The 19,770-nt window shown below is 36.8% G+C and overlaps 1 protein-coding gene across 5 annotated transcripts in view; it reads right to left on the bottom strand.

The window, feature by feature from the left end:
- The window catches only part of LOC136840157 (glutamate-gated chloride channel-like), a 500,113-nt gene that overhangs the window by 92,701 nt on the left and 387,642 nt on the right, over window positions 1-19,770 (bottom strand). For all 5 annotated transcript variants that reach the window (XM_067106604.1, XM_067106605.1, XM_067106606.1 and 2 more), the window contains exon 3: window positions 239-308. In XM_067106604.1, coding sequence (XP_066962705.1) covers window positions 239-291 — 53 coding nt within the window. In that variant the 5' untranslated portion in view covers window positions 292-308. The remainder of the gene's footprint in view (window positions 1-238; window positions 309-19,770) is intronic.

The raw sequence follows: 19,770 nt of genomic DNA, 5'->3' as shown, positions 1-19,770 counted from the left end.
CACAATCGTGCTTCTGGCAACGATATAAGATAGGCCACCACCGGGCCGTGGTTAAAATTTCATGGGCCAGCGGCTCATACAGCATTATACCGAGATCACCGAAAGACATCTATTTTCGGTGGCCTTGATTATATGCTGCAGCGGCTGTACAGAAAACTCGACTGCGCCGAGGAAACTACGGCGCATTTTCTACTTTTTTTTTTTTTTTAATTCTAATGAAGATGTGAAATTCACTTACCCGAAAACGCACATGAGGAGAATGAAAAGTAGAGGAGTTAGTGACCGTCCCATCGTCGTTGCCTTCAGACCTGCAAAAAAAATATATATAATAATAAATAAATATATAAACTCGTCAGTTTTCAGCTTCTTTATAATTTTAACAATACGAGTAAGAGAAACATACGCACATACAAACACGCATATACCTTGTATGTACATATACTTAGTATGTACATCTTCGCATTAGCTCTCACTTACAAAATTTAACGCAATCGTGTGAATGCCTCAACTAATATTTAAAGAGACATAAAGATTTACTACAAATCAGTAACAATAACTGTTAACTAACACATGAATTATTTCCCATTACTACGATTTCTTCCACATTTTGAAAAATACTCACATCAGAAATAAGCTCAAAGCAATCACACATAAAAAAAACCCTGAGAAATAAATATTGTCACACATAAGCAAAATGCGCAGCTTTCTTTTTTGAGCAAAGGTTGCCGTGAGGTAAAGAAAAAAAAAATAAAAAATAAAATAGTTGGTGTTAGGTACCCGCACCACAAAAAAAATTAGTTCGTGTGTCTCCTTCAACCCTTCTAATAACCCTTCAAAAGTCTCGGAAATTTCGTGGGCATTAAAAGTACGATTAACTGTATAGGCCCCAGAGCACGTGTATAACTCGAGAGCTATTAAATCCACGATGCGAAATGTTGCACTCAAATGCACATTCAAGTCTTTGAAAAGCCTTTTGGCAACTTTAAAAGACTGAGTAAAAGATGCAATACAAAAGAAAATGTAACTGGAAATCCACTTGCCAGCTAGTTAGTCATTTGGTATTTTGGCCAAACAAAGATTAAAATATCACTTTGGCTCATGTTTTCTTCCTACCCATCTTTAATTGAATACAAATATCTAGTGGCTATTTAAAATATAATATAGAATTTAGGTCAAAGGCCAAGCGCTGGGACCTACGAGGTCATTCAGCGCTGAGACGAAAATTGATAATAAAATGGTTTGAAAGGTGTAACACGAGGAAAACATCCCAGTAGCACTATGAATCAACTGTTAGGAAAGGGTAGACGGCATCTGGAATTAAGAGAATATGAACGGAGGAACAGTTACAGGAATGAAAGAGATTGCAGCTGGGGGCCGAAGGGACGCTGAAAAGAACCTTAGGTAATCCCTACGGTGCGCCGCATGAGGTGCACTGTGCGGCACTAACCCCCTACAGGGCTAGTGGTGATCTGATCATGGATTTACAAAGACCATAGCAGATATTAGGGTAACAGTATTTCAAATGAATGATCTGATATTCTAATATGAATACGACCATTAATTTTCTTGCTTTACTTTGCATGCAACGCGTCTCTAATAGGCCACTGAAAACCCATTACCAAGGCTGAGTAGCAGCAACACTAACCGGTTCATCAGTGGTATTACCAGTAAGAGTAATAGACTATATCCTTTTCAAAGAAAATAGTTTATTATCAAAATAAAGCAAACCGGAGAAGGAAAACACGCACTAAGGGTCTCAGGCAGCTACTAGTTGTATATCTAGAATTTTTGGGTGTGTTAAGAATTCAGTGGCGAAGGTTCATTCCTCGCCTGTAATTTTATTCTCTAAGCCTTATAACTATGTATCTTTCATCCCTCCAGCGAAAACCCTACGCCGCTGATCGTAAATTACCAGCAGTAAAGGACTAAAGAGCGAACATCTAAAGGTATATCGTATCCATAATAACGGCAACAATCCACTTTAAAGGAATTGCAGTTTTTTATCATTATTCAAAATGATCATAAATTCAAGCTGAAAAGAAAATAAATCCTGCCGTATATTACTGAATGAAATATGAAAAGGGACAGAATTAGGTGCTCAGAGAGGAAATTCCATATAAAAACAGTGTATAAAACCTTACTCAGTGAATCGCAGCGAAAACACAGGGTAAATTAACACTGTATTTATAGTAAGTCACAATAACTGATACGATTAAAAGGCAAATAAAGGAACGTTTAATATTTTCGGCGATCACCTACGACCGTCTACCGTACAGGAGAATCGTATTCAGTCGCAATCTCAGTAAAGGAGTTCAGCAATCATACTCAATGCCGCTACATGAAGACATGACGAGAATACCGAACTCAGTAAAAAGAATAACGTGTTCCGCAAGATAAGGAACACGATAAAGGAACACCACATTTGCAGAGAATAACGGAGGACCCTCGAAGTACTGGGTATCTGAAGGTAATGTACAGAAATCCGGCCGAATCCGGCAATACAAATTTCCTTCATCCATTCAGCGTTTAGGAAATTGACGCTGTGATGGTGGCTTAATCCGCAATCAATTACACGCAGTTAAGGTCGTTTGTGATATTGAAGTCCAGCCCTTAGGGTTATGTCTGTCTATTTCCCGCTCTCTCTCTCTCTCTCTCTCTCTCATAGACAGCACATAGTCTCCTCTATGCGCGAGCGCTAAAAACCTTCCTCTCTCTGCTCTATACACATATACATACATACATACATACACACATACACACACACACACACATATATATATATATATATATATATATATATATATATATATATATATATAGCCAAATATAAAAGAGCTTATAAAAACGTGAAAATGTGGAAAATAAAGGCTATGTTTTGGAGAATGAAATGTCTCTCTCCTCAGGCAAATAGTGATTCCTATTTTACCTGAGAGAGAGAGAGACATTTCTGGTCTCTGGAAATATAGCTTTATTTTCCACATTTTGGCGTTTTTATGGGCTCCTTATATTTGATGGAATTCTGTCTTAACAAAATATTTCACTTGGTCATATATGTATACTGTGTATATATATATATATATATATATATATATATATATATATATATATATATATATATATATATATATATATATATATAGAATTATCTTTTTCTCGTCCTGTTGGTTGGTCAGTGTCCAGGAGTCCATACCTGACCACTTGTTACCTTCAACATCTTACAGAACATATGAGCCGCCACATGCACAGGACTGTGCTTGTATAAGTCGACATATACCTTACCAACCAACGGATACTAATTTTAACGTCCATGTTTTACTGTTCTTGTACAATTTATATTCAATCCTTTTGATTTACGCATTATGAATAATAATAATAATAATAATAATAATAATAATAATAATAATGAAATATCAGATGACTACGGCGATGCTCTTATGAACTTTTATAGTTCTTTGGAGAGAGAGAGAGAGAGAGAGAGAGAGAGAGAGAGAGAGAGAGAGAGAGAGAGAGAGAGAGTTGTTTACTGTCTTACCCTGTGCCAGAATTAGAACTGTGGGCAAACACGGAAATGAATAAGTGTATTGATATTTCTATATAAGATTTAACTATCTGAAACTGTGATGACTGAGATTACGTGTTTCTAAATGACGCTTACCTGATCCCCTTTCATAAACTGATGTCAAAATACAAACATAACATCATCTATACATGCACTGAATAGTTTATTCATTAATCCCTGTTCCCTTAAGACCAAAGCAAATCAAGGCTTTGGATGAAAACACCATAACAGTTAAGACTGACATATATCTGGTTACTCTTGACATACTTCTCGCAATAAAAATTCGGTCTTTCTGTATTTATCTATCCTTATAAATTAGCCAATGCTATACCAGTACGTTCTACGAAACTCTCTTTATATATATATATATATATATATATATATATATATATATATATATATATATATATATATATATATATATATATATATATATATATATATATTCGTATTTCAGCACCTAACGCCTACCAGAAACATCGAACCTCTCTCTCTCTCTCTCGTATTACCGCTATTTAAGGACATGTTTAGGAAAACGAGTCGAGACCCGGGCGAGAGCGTGTTTGTGTTCTCCTTCCCTTTGATTTGCAGAGTCTTGTTTACTCGAATTCCGTGGCTTAACAGACCAGCAAATTCCATTCCCGCGAGGGGGCATCACAGACGCCATCATGGATTCCAACTGGGAATTTTCGTCCAACGGAACCTTTGATATTTTTTGGTGAAGTAATGCCAAAAAATGTCGTATAGTTTAATGGGATTCGCAACGAGGAATGCTTCTGTAAGTGCATGGAAGTGTATCAGTGAGTATTACACCACGAGAATGTTTTGCGCATGCGTAAGAAAGTTGTTACAGAAAGGATGAAGAGAAACAATCAAGTGGGGATATATACTCCTACACACGACATAGTAGGCTGCAACAGCATGTTGAGATCATGTATTGTGATTTCAATTCTTTTCAACTGTTCAAAAGATTAATTCAGCTAAATAAATCAGCATTTACTTTTACTAAACATGAAAAAAGGACTTTGACATTGCCTGCCATTTTTTCCTCCTTATGAGGATGTCAAAACGAAATATAACCCGTGAGTCGCTCCAATATGGATTGGCTTGGATTGTACGTCACTGAGTCGGTGACTTATAATTTAGGAAATTTAGACTGCCAAGCCAAGTACTGAAGACAGTGACAAGATGGAGTTAGAGTGGTTGGACAACTAGATAAAGAAAACTACCAAAATAAAGGAAGGAAGTACACGGATCTAAATGTGGAACTGGGAGAAAACTCCACAGTTGCACTAGAAAGTAACAGTTAGAGGTGTTGGGGAGCACGACCGAAGAAAGGAGCTATGAATGGAGGTAAATTAAGAAGCTGAAAAGTGAAAGCAGCTAGGGGCCGAAGGGACGCTGCAAACAACCCTTAGTAATGCCTCCATTACACCACGCAAGGTGCAATCACGACACTAATCCCCTACGGGGTTCATTGAGTTGTGTCTGGGCTGAATGCCTCTTTGTTCAAATGACGTTTACAGAGCTGGTATCTTACAGAAATAAATATTACACTCCTAACGTAACAAAATATATACTAGGCTACAAACACAGGCTCCCAGTCTAAAAGGAAAATTGCATGAGTCCTGACTTGCAACAAAAAAATTCTGATATATACATATATATATATATATATATATATATATATATATATATATATATATATATATATATATATATATATATACTGTATATGTATATATATAATGTATATACGTTTATGTACTAGAAAAAAACGGGATCTAACCTGAAAAAGAATGATTTCTAGCCGAATAAACAAAGGTTCTTAACTTACAGGGATAAAGATTAGTAAACTACAAAATCAAAATACAGTTTCTTTGACAATATAGCGAAAGGCTTATAATCTATAAACCAAAGGTTACTCCTCTACATTATTAAAAGTTCATAATTTGCATAATGGAAAGTCCGGTTAAACCCCGAACCCTTTCCCCTTATTCTTCATGTTTCCAGGGTAAGCATCCCATCGGCCTTTGAAAAAAAAAAAAAAAAAAAACCTATCAAGGGGTAGCTGGTCAAACGATTCGGCCACCAAGGTTTCTTCATAAGGATGGTACAAAAGGTAAGGATGCCATGCCACACATATATGACAAATCATTGTGTTTTAAGTCTATCTGCATGCAATGCGTGGCCAAGGCCACGAAAGACGACGAACAGTATTTTACACTGTTTAAGATAGCTATTGCTGAGCAATCTTTACCTTAAATCGGAAAACAATTCCCATTCTTTTTGGGTAGAGAGACCAATGATTATCCTCAAGAGTCTGGTTCCTCCCTAAAAAGAAGCTAAGAAATCTAACCTATCAACTGAATCCCTTGCCTGAAACTAGGCCTTTCTCTTGGTCAGAACCTGCTAAGATTTTCTACACTCACAAGTATAGATTTTCAAATGAATTTTTGAATCAAAAATACATATGAATGAAGAGAAGTATATTTAACCTCCAAATACAGTAGTTTTACTCATGAGAGTTATAGAATTTTCTAAAGACTTATGGGTACCTGATGTCTATACTTGTTGCGCCACTGGCAGGTCTTGATAATATCCTCAAAAAGCAACAATAATCAATTTTTGTGCTTCCGCGAATCGTAAATGGAATAAAAACACACTCATATAATTATCTCCATTTTGGTCGCTATTCATGACCCACTTGTAATGCAACCCACACACTGAGTAAAAAAATTCAAGCAGAAAGCTTTTATCAGTCACTTCCTAAATTACCAAAACTGACCGGAAAAGTATTACAAAGGCGGAATTACTCTAACGTACGCACACATGTAAAATCTTTCTGTGAGCCTTGGTCATTGCAGCTAATTGTTCAAATTGCTCCAAATGGTTAATTTCAACTTACTATACAGGCTGACCTACTGAATTTGGTGATAATAACACAATCTTACTTAAGGAATCTTCTGAGGACAAGCCAAAATTGCATCATTCCGTGTTCTTTTTTATCAAATCGCAAAAACTGAGAGAAAAATATCCTATTAAAAGAGCAATATCGAAAGGGATTTTCCTAAAAAAAAGAGCAATACCAATCATTATTTCTCTTCCGAGAAACACTGCAACAACAATATTACCGCCTCATGAAGCAATATCAAAACAAGATTTCCAGACTAAGAAGCATTACTGAAATTGGCTGCCATATAAAGAAGGAATTTATAGATAATCGAAAGATGTCCATACTACGAAGCAATACCAAAAATGAGTTGGTGTATGCGTTTGTCCCCGAGTTGACAATCAAAGGGGATTCGGAGCATCAAAGGAAATGCGGCGGGTTATCTGGGATTCTTCTTTTGTAAAAATAGGGTCGTATCACATGAAAGGCTCCTAATGAAAAGAATATAAAAAAAAACACAAATTCCGAAGAATGAAATATTGTTCCTGAAGGAATATCGAATGGAAATTATGGCTGCTTTGGAGAGAGAGAGAGAGAGAGAGAGAGAGAGAGAGAGAGAGAGAGAGAGAGAGAGAGAGAGAGAGAGAGAGAGAGAGAGATGGTTTTTTAACCTTTTCAATAAACACACATATACATACATATAGATATATATATATATATATATAAATATTTATGTATTTAGGTAAAAATATTAGTGTATATATCCATTATATATACATATATATTTCACCATTAAGTCTTCCGCTGCCTCAACAGCGGGAGAATGAACATCGTCTGACATGAATATCGCTTCTACTCATTGAACTACCCTCATGCCACGCTTGGGTCTTTTTGCTGATTAGTTTCATTATCATGTGGATTTATTACCATCTTCTCCACGGTTCAAAAATTTTCATTCATCTGCATCCCCTAACATCTTAAACGTTACCATCCATCAATATCTGTAATTTTTTCTTTCATATAACCATCTTCAGACCCAAGCGTAGGAGTCACTAAATCCTCTTGTGTTTCAGTACCATGTAACCCAGAACCAGCTTTTCTAATTATTTTAGTTTTCCGGAAAAGAAAACTATTGGGACGGCTTTGTCTCTCCGTCTGCACTTTTTCTGTCCGCCCTCAGATCTTAAAATCTACTGAGACTAGAGGGCTGCAAATTGGTATGTTGATCATCCACCCTCCAATCATCAAACATACCAAATTGCAGCCCTCTAGCCTCAGTAGTTTTTATTTTATTTAAGGTTAAAGTTAGTCATAATCGTGCGTCGGGCAACGCAACAACAAAGGCCACCACGGCCGGCCGAGAGTTTCAGGGGCCGTGGCTGAGAGTTCCATACAACATTATACGCTGTACAGAAAGCTCGATTGCGCCGAAGAAACTTCGGCGCATTTTTCATTTGTTTATCTTTTGTTGCTGATATGTGTTCAGGAGATTATGTCAGTATGACAAAACTCCATTTTCACTGCTGCACGTCGCACTTAATGCTAAGAACCGAGGCAACGTGGATTTACAGAGGCTCAGTTTATGTAATAAAATTCCAGTTCACATCACAATTATCAGGCCCTTGAGATTTGACACCATGATCATTTAGGTGTGGTCTCCAAAATTAGAAAATAAATCTCTGGAGCCAGACTGCCTTCTACTGAATTATTATCGTTAAGCAGTTCAATCGTTCCAAGTAAACTACTTAATTATATTAATGGTCTGACTACAGTAATCTTTACTAGAGTTCTTCTTAATGATGCTTCCCTCAAAGACTGTTTCTAATCTGTAATCACTGCCATGAAAAAAAAAACACAAGGTTATGTAAACTCCATAACGGAAAGTCAGAGCTGTACAGCTCTTCATTACCATGCAAATTGAGAGGCTAAATGATAGCTATAAAAGAACATCTAGTGGACTGAACCTTGATGGAGACTGTGATGAAGCGCTGAGTTTTTTTTAGATAATAAAATACTATCACAGTATAAATAGTCGTAGTTTTCGAGGGAAAAAATCCTTAACGTAGCTGTTCTTACCGAAGATGGTTCAAAAATTCGAGCAGTTTTACACAGTAACTTAGAAAAATAATATTGCAGGGGAAAATTACGAGTTTTCAACACTAAACAGCTTCAAGTTCAGTAATGGGGAAGGGCTTACACAGACACACACACATATATATATATATATATATATATATATATATATATATATATATATATATATATATATATATATATATATATATATATATATATATATATATTTCAATATTAATCTTTAAACAGACCCAACTGAATACAGGCCAAAATCAATGTAACCTCTGACTCCTCTCCATGTGCATTCCCATTAAACTTGAAGCTCTCTCTCTCTCTCTCTCTCTCTTTACCAAACTGCCTTACAATGAATCTCGCCAAGTTCCCAAAGCCCCACATGTACCTAATCACACTTCCAATAGGGATCCTACGCCCACATCATCTAAGCCTCTCCGTCAAGGTGCTTCCATCCTCAAGGATAACGATGCTCTTACCTGTCGACGGTGGAGGCTTCCTGACGATTATGCTCACCTTTGCCCTCCGTTGTCACACGGACCATTATTTTCAATGAGTCACTCTCTCTAGTCCTTTGTGCGTTTATTGGTTAAATTTGCTGTTTTCCCTTTCATTTCGGTCCCGATAAAGTTAATCAAAAGAATGTTCACCAATATAAGAGGCTGACTAGAAATTAAAATAATTCCACAATGGTAATGATTCTGAGGGCTCGCGATTTCTTCGAAGTCGATAACCATCGTAGTTGTAACGCCAGTTTATGAGATATCAATGACAAGAAATGTTCAACACAATGAAAATTACTTACAACAGTACCGACTCAGAGGGCTTGCAAATCCAGCGAAGTCGATAACCATGGTAGTTGTGACGCCAGTTTAAGAAACATCAAGTCGATCAACCGTGAATACCACTCGTCCGCTGATTGGCTTGTCAAACGCACACACTTCACCGCAAATAAGCAACCTTTGGCTAACCTACCGTCCGCTGTATCTCATTACCACCTGAAAAAAAAAAAAGTCCAACATCGATACATCTGCGGGAACAGGCTCTACATTGGTTATTCATCACAGCCGGTACATCCTGAAAGCAGAGCTCAAATGGCCATTTCCGACATTCCTCCCGGAGGCGCAGCATCATCAGGGAGACTAATAGGACTCTAGTACTGCTCCAAGAGCTTGCTAGGTCGCAGTTCATTTATACGAGCTCCTGTTTCACCTTCGGTTTCGGCTTTATGCTCCATGGACTGAAAGAATGACCTGTGATGGGTCAGCATTGATGGTCAACGATGACGTACCGGAAAATATGAACAGTATATTGAAATAAAAAGATCTGTCATTGTTTTTCTGGGATGCTCTTATTCAGTAAAACATACAAGTACATCAAATATATGTAAATATAAAAAAACAAAGAAAAAACCACGCATGTTTTTCAGTGGTACATGTTTTCTGTTTATTGATTTTTTTCCTCCGACTCGGTGAGTCTGTCTTTGTGGCCTTGACCTACAACTTATTTTCATTCTATGTTTATTTATGTATCTATTTTAACGTTGCATTATCAATTTATGCGAATTCTTTATTTTTCAATGTTCTGACTCTAACTGTTGTGCAAATTATTTTTTAGCCTTGAAAATGTGACAAGTGTCATGAAACGTCGGCGAATAAATTCCTGAGACCTTGTTATGATGACCTTGTTCTTTGAGGGTTTGTACGCCCTGGCCGTGGTCTCTCCTTCTTTATACAAAGAACTATAGATAAGCAAATAAGAGGCCCGCTTCCAGATCAATAAGGTACGGTCAGTTCACGAGGTCATTGTTCCTTTAATATATATATATATATATATATATATATATATATATATATATATATATATATATATATATATATATATATATATACACACACACACACACACACACACACACACACACACACACACATATATATATATATATATATATATATATATATATATATATATATAATAATGGCTTTAAGATCCAACATACAAAAAATTTCCTTTCACGAAATATCAGAAATCACATTTAAAAACGAACAACGGGGCAACAACCAACAACTCCGAAATCAATAAGCTTCCCACAAACCAGAAAGCTCAAAAAAAAAAAAAAAAAAAAAAAAAAAAAAAAGAAAAAGATCCTTCGGTTTCCTGGTACCTCCTCCTTCCTCCAAGATCCCAGGGATTATCCATCCCACCCCCCCTTGCAATACCCTTTTTCTTCCTCCAGTCTTCTTCATTCTATTCTTTCCTCTTTTTTTTGCGGTTCCTGTTTCCCCCTTTTCTCTCTTTTAAAAGAACAACAAAAACAAAAGAGAATTCTTTGAGGACATTCCCTGTTTGATAAGAGAGCACGTGGTTTTCCTCCTCTGAAAACGGAATAAAAATCTAAACATCTTAAGTTTCTATTCAAAGGCCATTCTTTCGACAAGGGAGGAAAGAAAGAAAACTTCTACAAAGGAAATCAATGGCAGCAGGGTACAACTGAAAACATGGGTAATGTTTCCGAGTATATTAATTATGGCAAATTACTTCATCTTTCAGGTAAGTAAATGACAAAAGAAGTTCCTTAATAATTACCCTAAGTGCCAGGCCATGTTTTACATCCTCACAGCCTTGCTGATACTCTGACGTGAACCACGGTAACTCACAAACACCAGGATGCGGCTTATGCTTTGCCAGCAAGGAGATACGCGTGTCACAGAAATATGCAATTTTGTCTATTCACTGGCGAAGAGAATCATCGCCGCCAAATGAGCGGTTCTTGAGGAACTGGTTTTCCATGACACCAACTTGGAAGATGACGTGGGATGAATTTTGATCTGCTAGTGATGTATGTTTAGCTTTAGACTCTCCGGCCGTTGAGTCTCTATAAAGTCTCTTCGAAACATTTCAAGCTCCTAAAATGGCAATTCCATATTTTCTAAAGTTTTCCAGTTCCGACGACGTTGAATTGATTGAACTGAATATAGGATTTAGGCCAAAGGCCAAGCGCTGGGACCTATGAGGTCATTCAGCGCTGAAACGGAAATTGACAGGAGAAGGTCTGAAAAGTGTAACAGGAGGAAAACCTCAAAGCAGTTGCACTATGAATTAATTGTTAGGAGAGGGTGGAAAGTAAAATGGAAGAAAGAGAATATGAAAGGAGGCACAGTAAAAGGAACGAAGGGGGTTGCAGCTAGGGTCCGAAAGGACGCTGCAAAGAACCTTAAATAATGCCTACAGTGCACCGTATGAGGTGCACTTACCGCACTAACTCCCTTACGGGATCGAGGACGTTGATTCCGAAGCCTCTGGAATGTTTCAAGTTTCGTGTGCATTAATTCCAAGGTCTTTACATAAAATTTGACGTTTCGAGGAAGAACCAGATCTGTGGGACTGTAATTCCGCAGTCTAAAGGTTTAGAGGATGTTAATTTCAAAGTCTCTAAACCTTTAAAGGGCGTTAAGCTTACAAATATGAAGTGTCATTGGCAGCAGTCTTAAAGGCTTTCCAAAATATTTCAGTGCTTTCGTACATTAATTCCAAAGTTTCTCAACATATTCTGTTTTAACCTTGTATTACCAGTTTTTATGAATTCTTTATTTTTCAATATTCTGATTCTAACTGCCGTGCAAATTATTATTTGTCCTTGAAAATGTGACAAGTGTCATGCAACGTCGGCAAATAAATTTCTGAGAATGGAGGTTTTTGTTGACCTTGTTCTCCGTCTCGAGAACGTTAATTCCAAGGCCTTAAACATACTGGAAATTTTGATGGCGTCAATACCAGCCTCTCCACAAATTTCAGACTTTGACGACGTTAATTTAAATTTCTTTCCACGACATTTCAAAGTTTCTGTGCGTTAAATTTACGGCCTGCACAGAATTTCAAATTTCGAGGGCTTGAATGCCAAGTCTCTTAACGAATTTCAAATGCTAAGGACATTAATTTCCCATCTCCACAATACTTTAAGCTTCGTTTGCGGTATATTCCCAAGTCTCTCTCTCAATTTCAAAGCCGCTTAACACAATCCAAATACTGAGGATGTAAATCCCAAAGTATCTCAATAAATTTCATATTCAAGGATGACAGTTACATAGTCTCTCCAAATTTCTATGATTGGGTGCATTAATTTTAGCCTCTCTGCAATATTTTAGTTTTCTTGTGTTACATCCAATGACTCTACTCAATTTTCAAGTTTCAAGGACTTCAATTCCTAAATTTTGTCTGCAATTTTAAAGTTCAAATTAAATTCATTTCTAAACCACTCCACAATGTTGCAAGTTTCATGTTCATTAATTTCAGTCTCTCCGCAATACTGCCAGTTTCAAGAACGTTAATTCTATTGGCATTCCACAATGTTTCAAGTCTCGTGTGCACTAATTCCATATCTTCTTTGCAAATTCCAGGTTCTGAGAACGCAACTGCAAAGTCTCTCCACAATTTTTCAAGTTTAGTGAAAGTTATTACGTAGACTCCCCAAATTTCAAACTTCGAGGTCTATAATTCCAAAGCCAATATTCGGATGGAGTATGTACTCAAATTCCACATTAACGGGAAAGACAGGTGACTGAAGATTTACTGCTCATGCCAACTATCCCCAACGCCCTGTATCCCGCCTCCCCTCTACCCTCACCCACCTTCCCATATTACCTTATGCAGCCCAAACGGCAAAAAAAGCAAGGAAAGAGAAGACAAGTATGACAGTAGTAATGTTTTAACGAACGTTACTGTCTAGAAGGTAGTTTTTTGTTTCAAAACAATAATTGAGCCCCAAATTCAAAGAATATAAATAAGTAAGGACATACACAAACACATTACGACAAGGATGTCCTATCAGATTATATTTCTTATACAACTGGCTATCACAAGAACAAAAAATAAAAAAACAAAAAAATGAGCTGTGAACTTTGAACAGTGTAGAATTGGGAACTTCTGAGGCAAATGAAGCAAAAAGTGAAAAATGAACTGAAAGCGATTTACAACTTCAAAATTACCATACGCCGAAACAAATAGAGACAACTTTTTGATTAATGTACAAGGTACAAGTGGGAAGTTTTTTGTTTTCTAATTACCATGAAGTTAGAATATGGGGCTCAGCTTGACTGGACAGCTTAAATCTTACATTACGCGTAGTAGAATAACGTCATCACCAAGGTACAGTGATGCACACATAAACAGATATTGACTAACCTCTGAATGCATAATAAAAAGACCATATGAACCAGAATACCAAGTACCCTCAAGTAAACTGACCGGTTGTTAACCATAAATTCAGCTGCCGACTACAATAGCTCTGATTTGGACTGAGCTTTAGGGCATCACTGAAGAAGGGGAGAAAATTTGCAGAACCAGCGAGCAAGAGAAGCGTTTCTGAGAGAGAGAGAGAGAGAGAGAGAGAGAGAGAGAGAGAGAGAGAGAGAGAGAGAGAGAGAGAGAGAGAGAGAGAGCAGTTCGGGAAGAGAACAATAGTAACAAGCTCCCGTAGGAAGGTGGTGCCGTCAGTGCACCTCATGCGGTGCACTGTAGGCATTACTTGAGGTTCTTTGCAGAGTGCCCTCGGCCCCTAGCTGCAACCCATTCCGTTCCTTTTACTGCACCTCCTTTCATATTCTCTTTCTTCCATCTTGCTTTCCACCCTCTCCTAACAATTGATTCATAGTGCAACTGCGAGGTTTTCCTACTGTTACACCTTTAAAACCTTTTACTGTCAATTTCCGTTTCAGCGCTGAATGATCTCATAGGTCCCAGCGCTTGGCCTTTGTCCTAAATTCTATATTTAATTCAATTGTGACAAGTTAGCAATGTTAGCCAGGTACGACGCAAAGACCTCAAGGGTAAACAATTTACTTATAAGAATGATATAACATGGATTAAAAAAAAAGGACAAAATTTAAATAGGCTTATTCAAAAGCTTTCTAAATGTCAAGATTTGGGTTAGATAAAACATGGGTAAAATAAAGGATGTGGAAGACTTCTGATTATATATATTTTTGAAGAATATTAGTTGCAGAATCAATAACCATAGATTAGTAGCTGGAATTGAAATAGGTAAACATTCTTTCTTGTAAATACACTGTAAAACAGTGTACATTCAAAATGGATATAATGCAGCAGTTTTTGCAATGAGAGGCAATAAATGGGGAAAACAAAAGGGTAGTACGCCGGCAAACTCCCTTAGAAAAGAGAGAGAGAGAGAGAGAGAGAGAGAGAGAGAGAGAGAGAGAGAGAGAGAGAGAGAGGATATCTACGACTCTCATAAAAGCACATACTGTACATAAACAATGAAGAAATACGAAGTACCGTAATGCAAGCACGTGACCTACATTTGGAAATTCCACAAAAACAAAAACAAGAAAAAAAAGGACTACATAAATACCAAGCAGTACAAGTTCTCTCCTTCTCCTTCTCCTCCTCCTCCTCCCCCTCCTCCTCTTCCTCCTTATAAAACAAGCACTTTTAATTTCTTTCCTTCATTCTTTTAATGACCAGAGAATGTCAAGACATTAGCACTGCCGTCAAGACGGGACAAGATGGACTGGGCAGAAAGACGGACGCATGTACAGTAACTCTCCTTTTGAGAGTCCGCGGAAATAGCACTGTGACATTTTATAATTTGCACGAACTCGCGTCCACGTGGAAACGTTAATTAAAAAGAATAAGGCAAGGTAACCAGAGAGAGAGAGAGAGAGAGAGAGAGAGAGAGAGAGAGAGAGAGAGTTGGGGAATGGGTCTGTACGCACAATGGAAGCAATGGAAACGATAATTAAAAAAAGAATAAGGCAAGGTAACCAGAGAGAGAGAGAGAGAGAGAGAGAGAGAGAGAGAGAGAGAGAGAGAGAGAGAGAGAGAGAGAGTTGGGGCCAGTCTGTACGCACAATGGAAGCAACGTGGAAACGATAATTAAAAAGAATAAGGCAAGGTAACCAGAGAGAGAGAGAGAGAGAGAGAGAGAGAGAGAGAGAGAGTCAGTCTGTACGCACAATGGAAACGATAATTAAATAGAATAAGGCAAGGTAACCACAGAGAGAGAGAGAGAGAGAGAGAGAGAGAGAGAGAGAGAGAGAGAGAGAGAGAATCAATTTGTACGCACAATGGAAGCAACGTGGAAACGTTAATTAAAAAGAATAAGGCAAAGTGACCAGAGAGAGAGAGAGAGAGAGAGAGAGAGAGAGAGAGAGAGAGAATCAATTTTGTACGCACAATGGAAGCAAATGTGAAACGTTAATTAAAAAGAATAAGGCAAAGTGACCAGAGAGAGAGAGAGAGAGAGAGAGAGAGAGAGAGAGAGAGAGAGAGAGAGAGAGAGAGAGAATCAATTTGTACGTACAATGGAAGCAACAGTTCCATTTTTTCCATTACCGCAAAAGGGGACCCAACATACCCTTATATTCTATCAGGCTCTTCCCGTTACTGTAATGAGGTCACGGTCAAGGTGAAAAAAAAAAGTTAATGATGTCATTTGGACCATTCATTCCGAAGCCCAAATACATCCGGGTCTAATTTCCTCATCACTGAAGAGTAACCAATTGAAATACAGAGCTGAGGATAGTTTTTTTTTTCCTAGGTCGAATCGTGGAGAACACGGTGAGAGTGCTAATATCACGTTAAAGCTTTATTTATCTACTTTAAATACTTTGCAATATCCTATTGGAGGGGAAAAGGAGCAACACGGAGTTCTCTTAACGTCAAATTCTATTAACAAATCAACCTTAGAATAAGATACAAACCAAGAGAAGCAAATTTTAATCGCTAACTTCTGTACCATCACAGCCATCAATCAAAAAATCTGTTTTTATGAAACAATGACACCATTTAGAATACCATGATACTGTATATTCCTGTCTCCCATCCAGTGACTGCCCAAACAAGCTCAATTTTCTGCGTGTGAGGAGTTGTACAAACACTCACGAAGAAACCTGTGTCATGACTTAATCATCCTTCCATAATATATATCTGCGTAAATCTTATATTTACCCTTCGGTGTCCCCAACGCCATAATAGTTTATGAGAATCTAACGGAAATGGGGAGTAGGGGACTGATTAATGAGCATAAGGAAGCGTTTCTAAAAAATATATATCATTCATTAGAATCACTCGACTTTTTACCATGAATTCTGGTTCAGCGTGGAACGGTTCATGTCGATGACGCCGGAACATAAAAAGGTCACTGCGCAACGAAAACCTCTAAAGTAATAACAATAACTACGCCTGTAAATAAAATCGACAAGGCTTAACGTTACTTCTCATTCATAAAAATGTCTCGGCGCTGAATATTTATAATTAACATTTTAATTGTGGTTTGATTTTTATCGTTTATACTTTATAGTGGAATGGTAGGTTCCTTGAACTGAAATGTGATACTCAGGCCAATCTCCATTATCTGATCGATGACCTTCAACAATCAATCAGTCCTTCCACATCCTTGAGTCAACAGAACGCGCCCAACCGGAACCTCATTCTTACCAAGAAAAATGGACAAAAACAATCATCTGAAGCCCAAAAGCACCATTTCCATCATCTTTGGCCCGATCTTCCGGCCAAGCGTTTTTCTCCCACTCCACGTTCCGCCCAAGAACGACCCAGCAACCCCGCAAAAAAAAAAAAAAAAAAAGTAAAAGTCCCGTTCTTTCTTAAATAGAAACTTTGGCGCAGACTGCAAGTCTCTTGTCTTTTGTGCGTTTCTTTTAGGGGGGGTTTTAGAATCCAAAAAAAGGAAATGTTGTAGAGAATAAAACCCGGCATAATGGGTTCGCATTGTTCCAGAGTAATTATGTCTAGTACAGTAATCTGGTGGACCATGTGATGGCGGCTTTCATATCCTTTTCCGCCTTTCTTTCAACTCAAAACTCAAATATCCTAATTCCAGATGTCTCTGTCTCTGTCTCCACTTCTCTTTCTGACCACACACACACACATACACACACACACACACACACACACACACACACACACACACACACATATATATATATATATATATATATATATATATATATATATATATATATATATATATATATATGTATCTATGGTCTTTCTGACCACACACACTCATATATGTATGTTTGTGTTGTGTGTGTGTGTGTGTGTGTGTGTGTAGTCAGAAAGACCATTGTACATACATAAATACACACACACACACACACATACATATAAATTCTAATATTTTTCTCCCTCTCCGAGAAACAATCTACACTACCACACCTCACACTTTTCCTATGTTTCCTGGAAGTCCGAGTAATTACGTAGTAAAAACTGCTGTTAACGAGAGCTCTTCAAACAAGCGCAAAACAAAGGGGAGCAGAATAAAAACATGACTCTGTTTTTCGCCGAATCGTTAAAACACAACGATGTTTAAAGCGAAAAGGCTCTTTTCTGTTTCTTAAGAAACATGGAATGGAGTATAGGGTTTAGGCAAGAGGGCAAGCACTGGGACCTATGAGGTCATTCAGCGCTGGAAAGGAAATTTTATGTAGGTAGGTTTGAAAGGTGTCACAGTAGGAAAACCTCTAAGCAGTTGCACTATGAATCAATTGTTAGGAGAGGGTGGATGGCGAGATGGAAGAAAGATAATATGAATGGAGGTACAGTAAAAGGAGTGAAAGGGACGCTGCAAAGAACCTTTAGTAATGCCTACAGTGCACCCCGTGAGGTGCACTAACGGCACTATCCCAATACGCAGATCTTCTTAAGAAACATGGACAAGGTAATAAAACCTGACCACCAGAAATATATGTGACATGGCACCCTCACTCGTGAGGAAAATTGTCTTCCATGAGCAGAAATCTACAGATTCGAAGCCTGTTTTCTTTGCCTATCACTGAAGACAGACAAACATTTGTCCGGATTAATGCATAAAGTCTGTTTTTCTTTTGAAGGACGAAGTAATCTCATTAAAGCTATGGGGATATTTGCCAGGATTAATGCATAAAGTTTGCTTTCGTTCTGAAGGATGAACTATTCTGCCCTATCGTCATTTTGAAGCTATAGCAACATTTGTCCAGATTAATCCATGAAGTTTCTTTGTTGTTTCAGAGGATAAACTAATTTGTAACACTTGTTTTCTGTGTGAATACACATAATTTCAAGAGAAGCCTATTGAACGCCTGTTATTAATTTGTAAGTTGATATCGTTGTATATCAGGTCCACAATAACATTCAGTGGTGAATTATGTTGATATTACAAATAAAAATGCCGCGTGAGAATACTGCATCCAAGTTGGAACTCGACCTGTATTGGTAATTATTTAGTTCGAAAACTTCTAAATTTACACTTCGAGAACGCAGTAAATTAGTGCATGATATGATATATATATATATATATATATATATATATATATATATATATATATATATATATATGTATATATATATATGTATATATATATATATATATATATATATATATATATATATATATATATATATATATATATATATATATATATATATATATATATATATATATAATATACCATAATGAACTCAACTATGGACATACTAGCACTTTTTTTTTTTGAGAGAGAGAAACGCTCAGCCATAATGAACTTGACATAAGCCTACATTTTTTGAGAAATAAACACGTCAAGAAACCTAAATTCTCCTTCCGAGGCAGAAGTCGAACCCACAACAACAAAGGAGCGAGGATGCACTAACAGACAATATGCAAACACATTTACATATATATATATATATATATATATATATATATATATATATATATATATATATATATATATATATATATATATATATATATATATATAATAATAAAAAGATAAAATCATTTAGGAAATGGAACTGGGTGCTGCGGTTTTTCGACAAAGTCCTTTAGCAGCTAAGTAGGACTAGTGTCGAAAACCTAACAGTACCCAGTGTTTCCATTTTCGTGGATTTTATCTTTATTTTATATTCATCACGTTCCATATTTTCGTGATTCAGTTATACATATATATATATATATATATATATATATATATATATATATATATATATATATATATATATATATATATATATATATATATATATATATATATATATATATATATATATATATATATATATACTATAGAAGGTCATGAAGGAGAAACCTACGCTGAAAACTATACTGATGATTTTTTTGTGATTCACTTTCGCGTATCAAAGTTTACATACTCTTAATACTGTTTTCGGTAACGTTCTTGCACCGTAATCTGATACAGTAACTATTTCTTATGGTTTTATTATCGACCAT

The sequence above is a fragment of the Macrobrachium rosenbergii genome, chromosome 7 (assembly GCF_040412425.1).
Source record: "Macrobrachium rosenbergii isolate ZJJX-2024 chromosome 7, ASM4041242v1, whole genome shotgun sequence".
NCBI classification, from domain to species: domain Eukaryota; kingdom Metazoa; phylum Arthropoda; class Malacostraca; order Decapoda; family Palaemonidae; genus Macrobrachium; species Macrobrachium rosenbergii.
The sequence above is the reverse complement of the archived record's forward strand: the minus strand, read 5'-3'. Positions and strand labels throughout refer to the sequence as shown.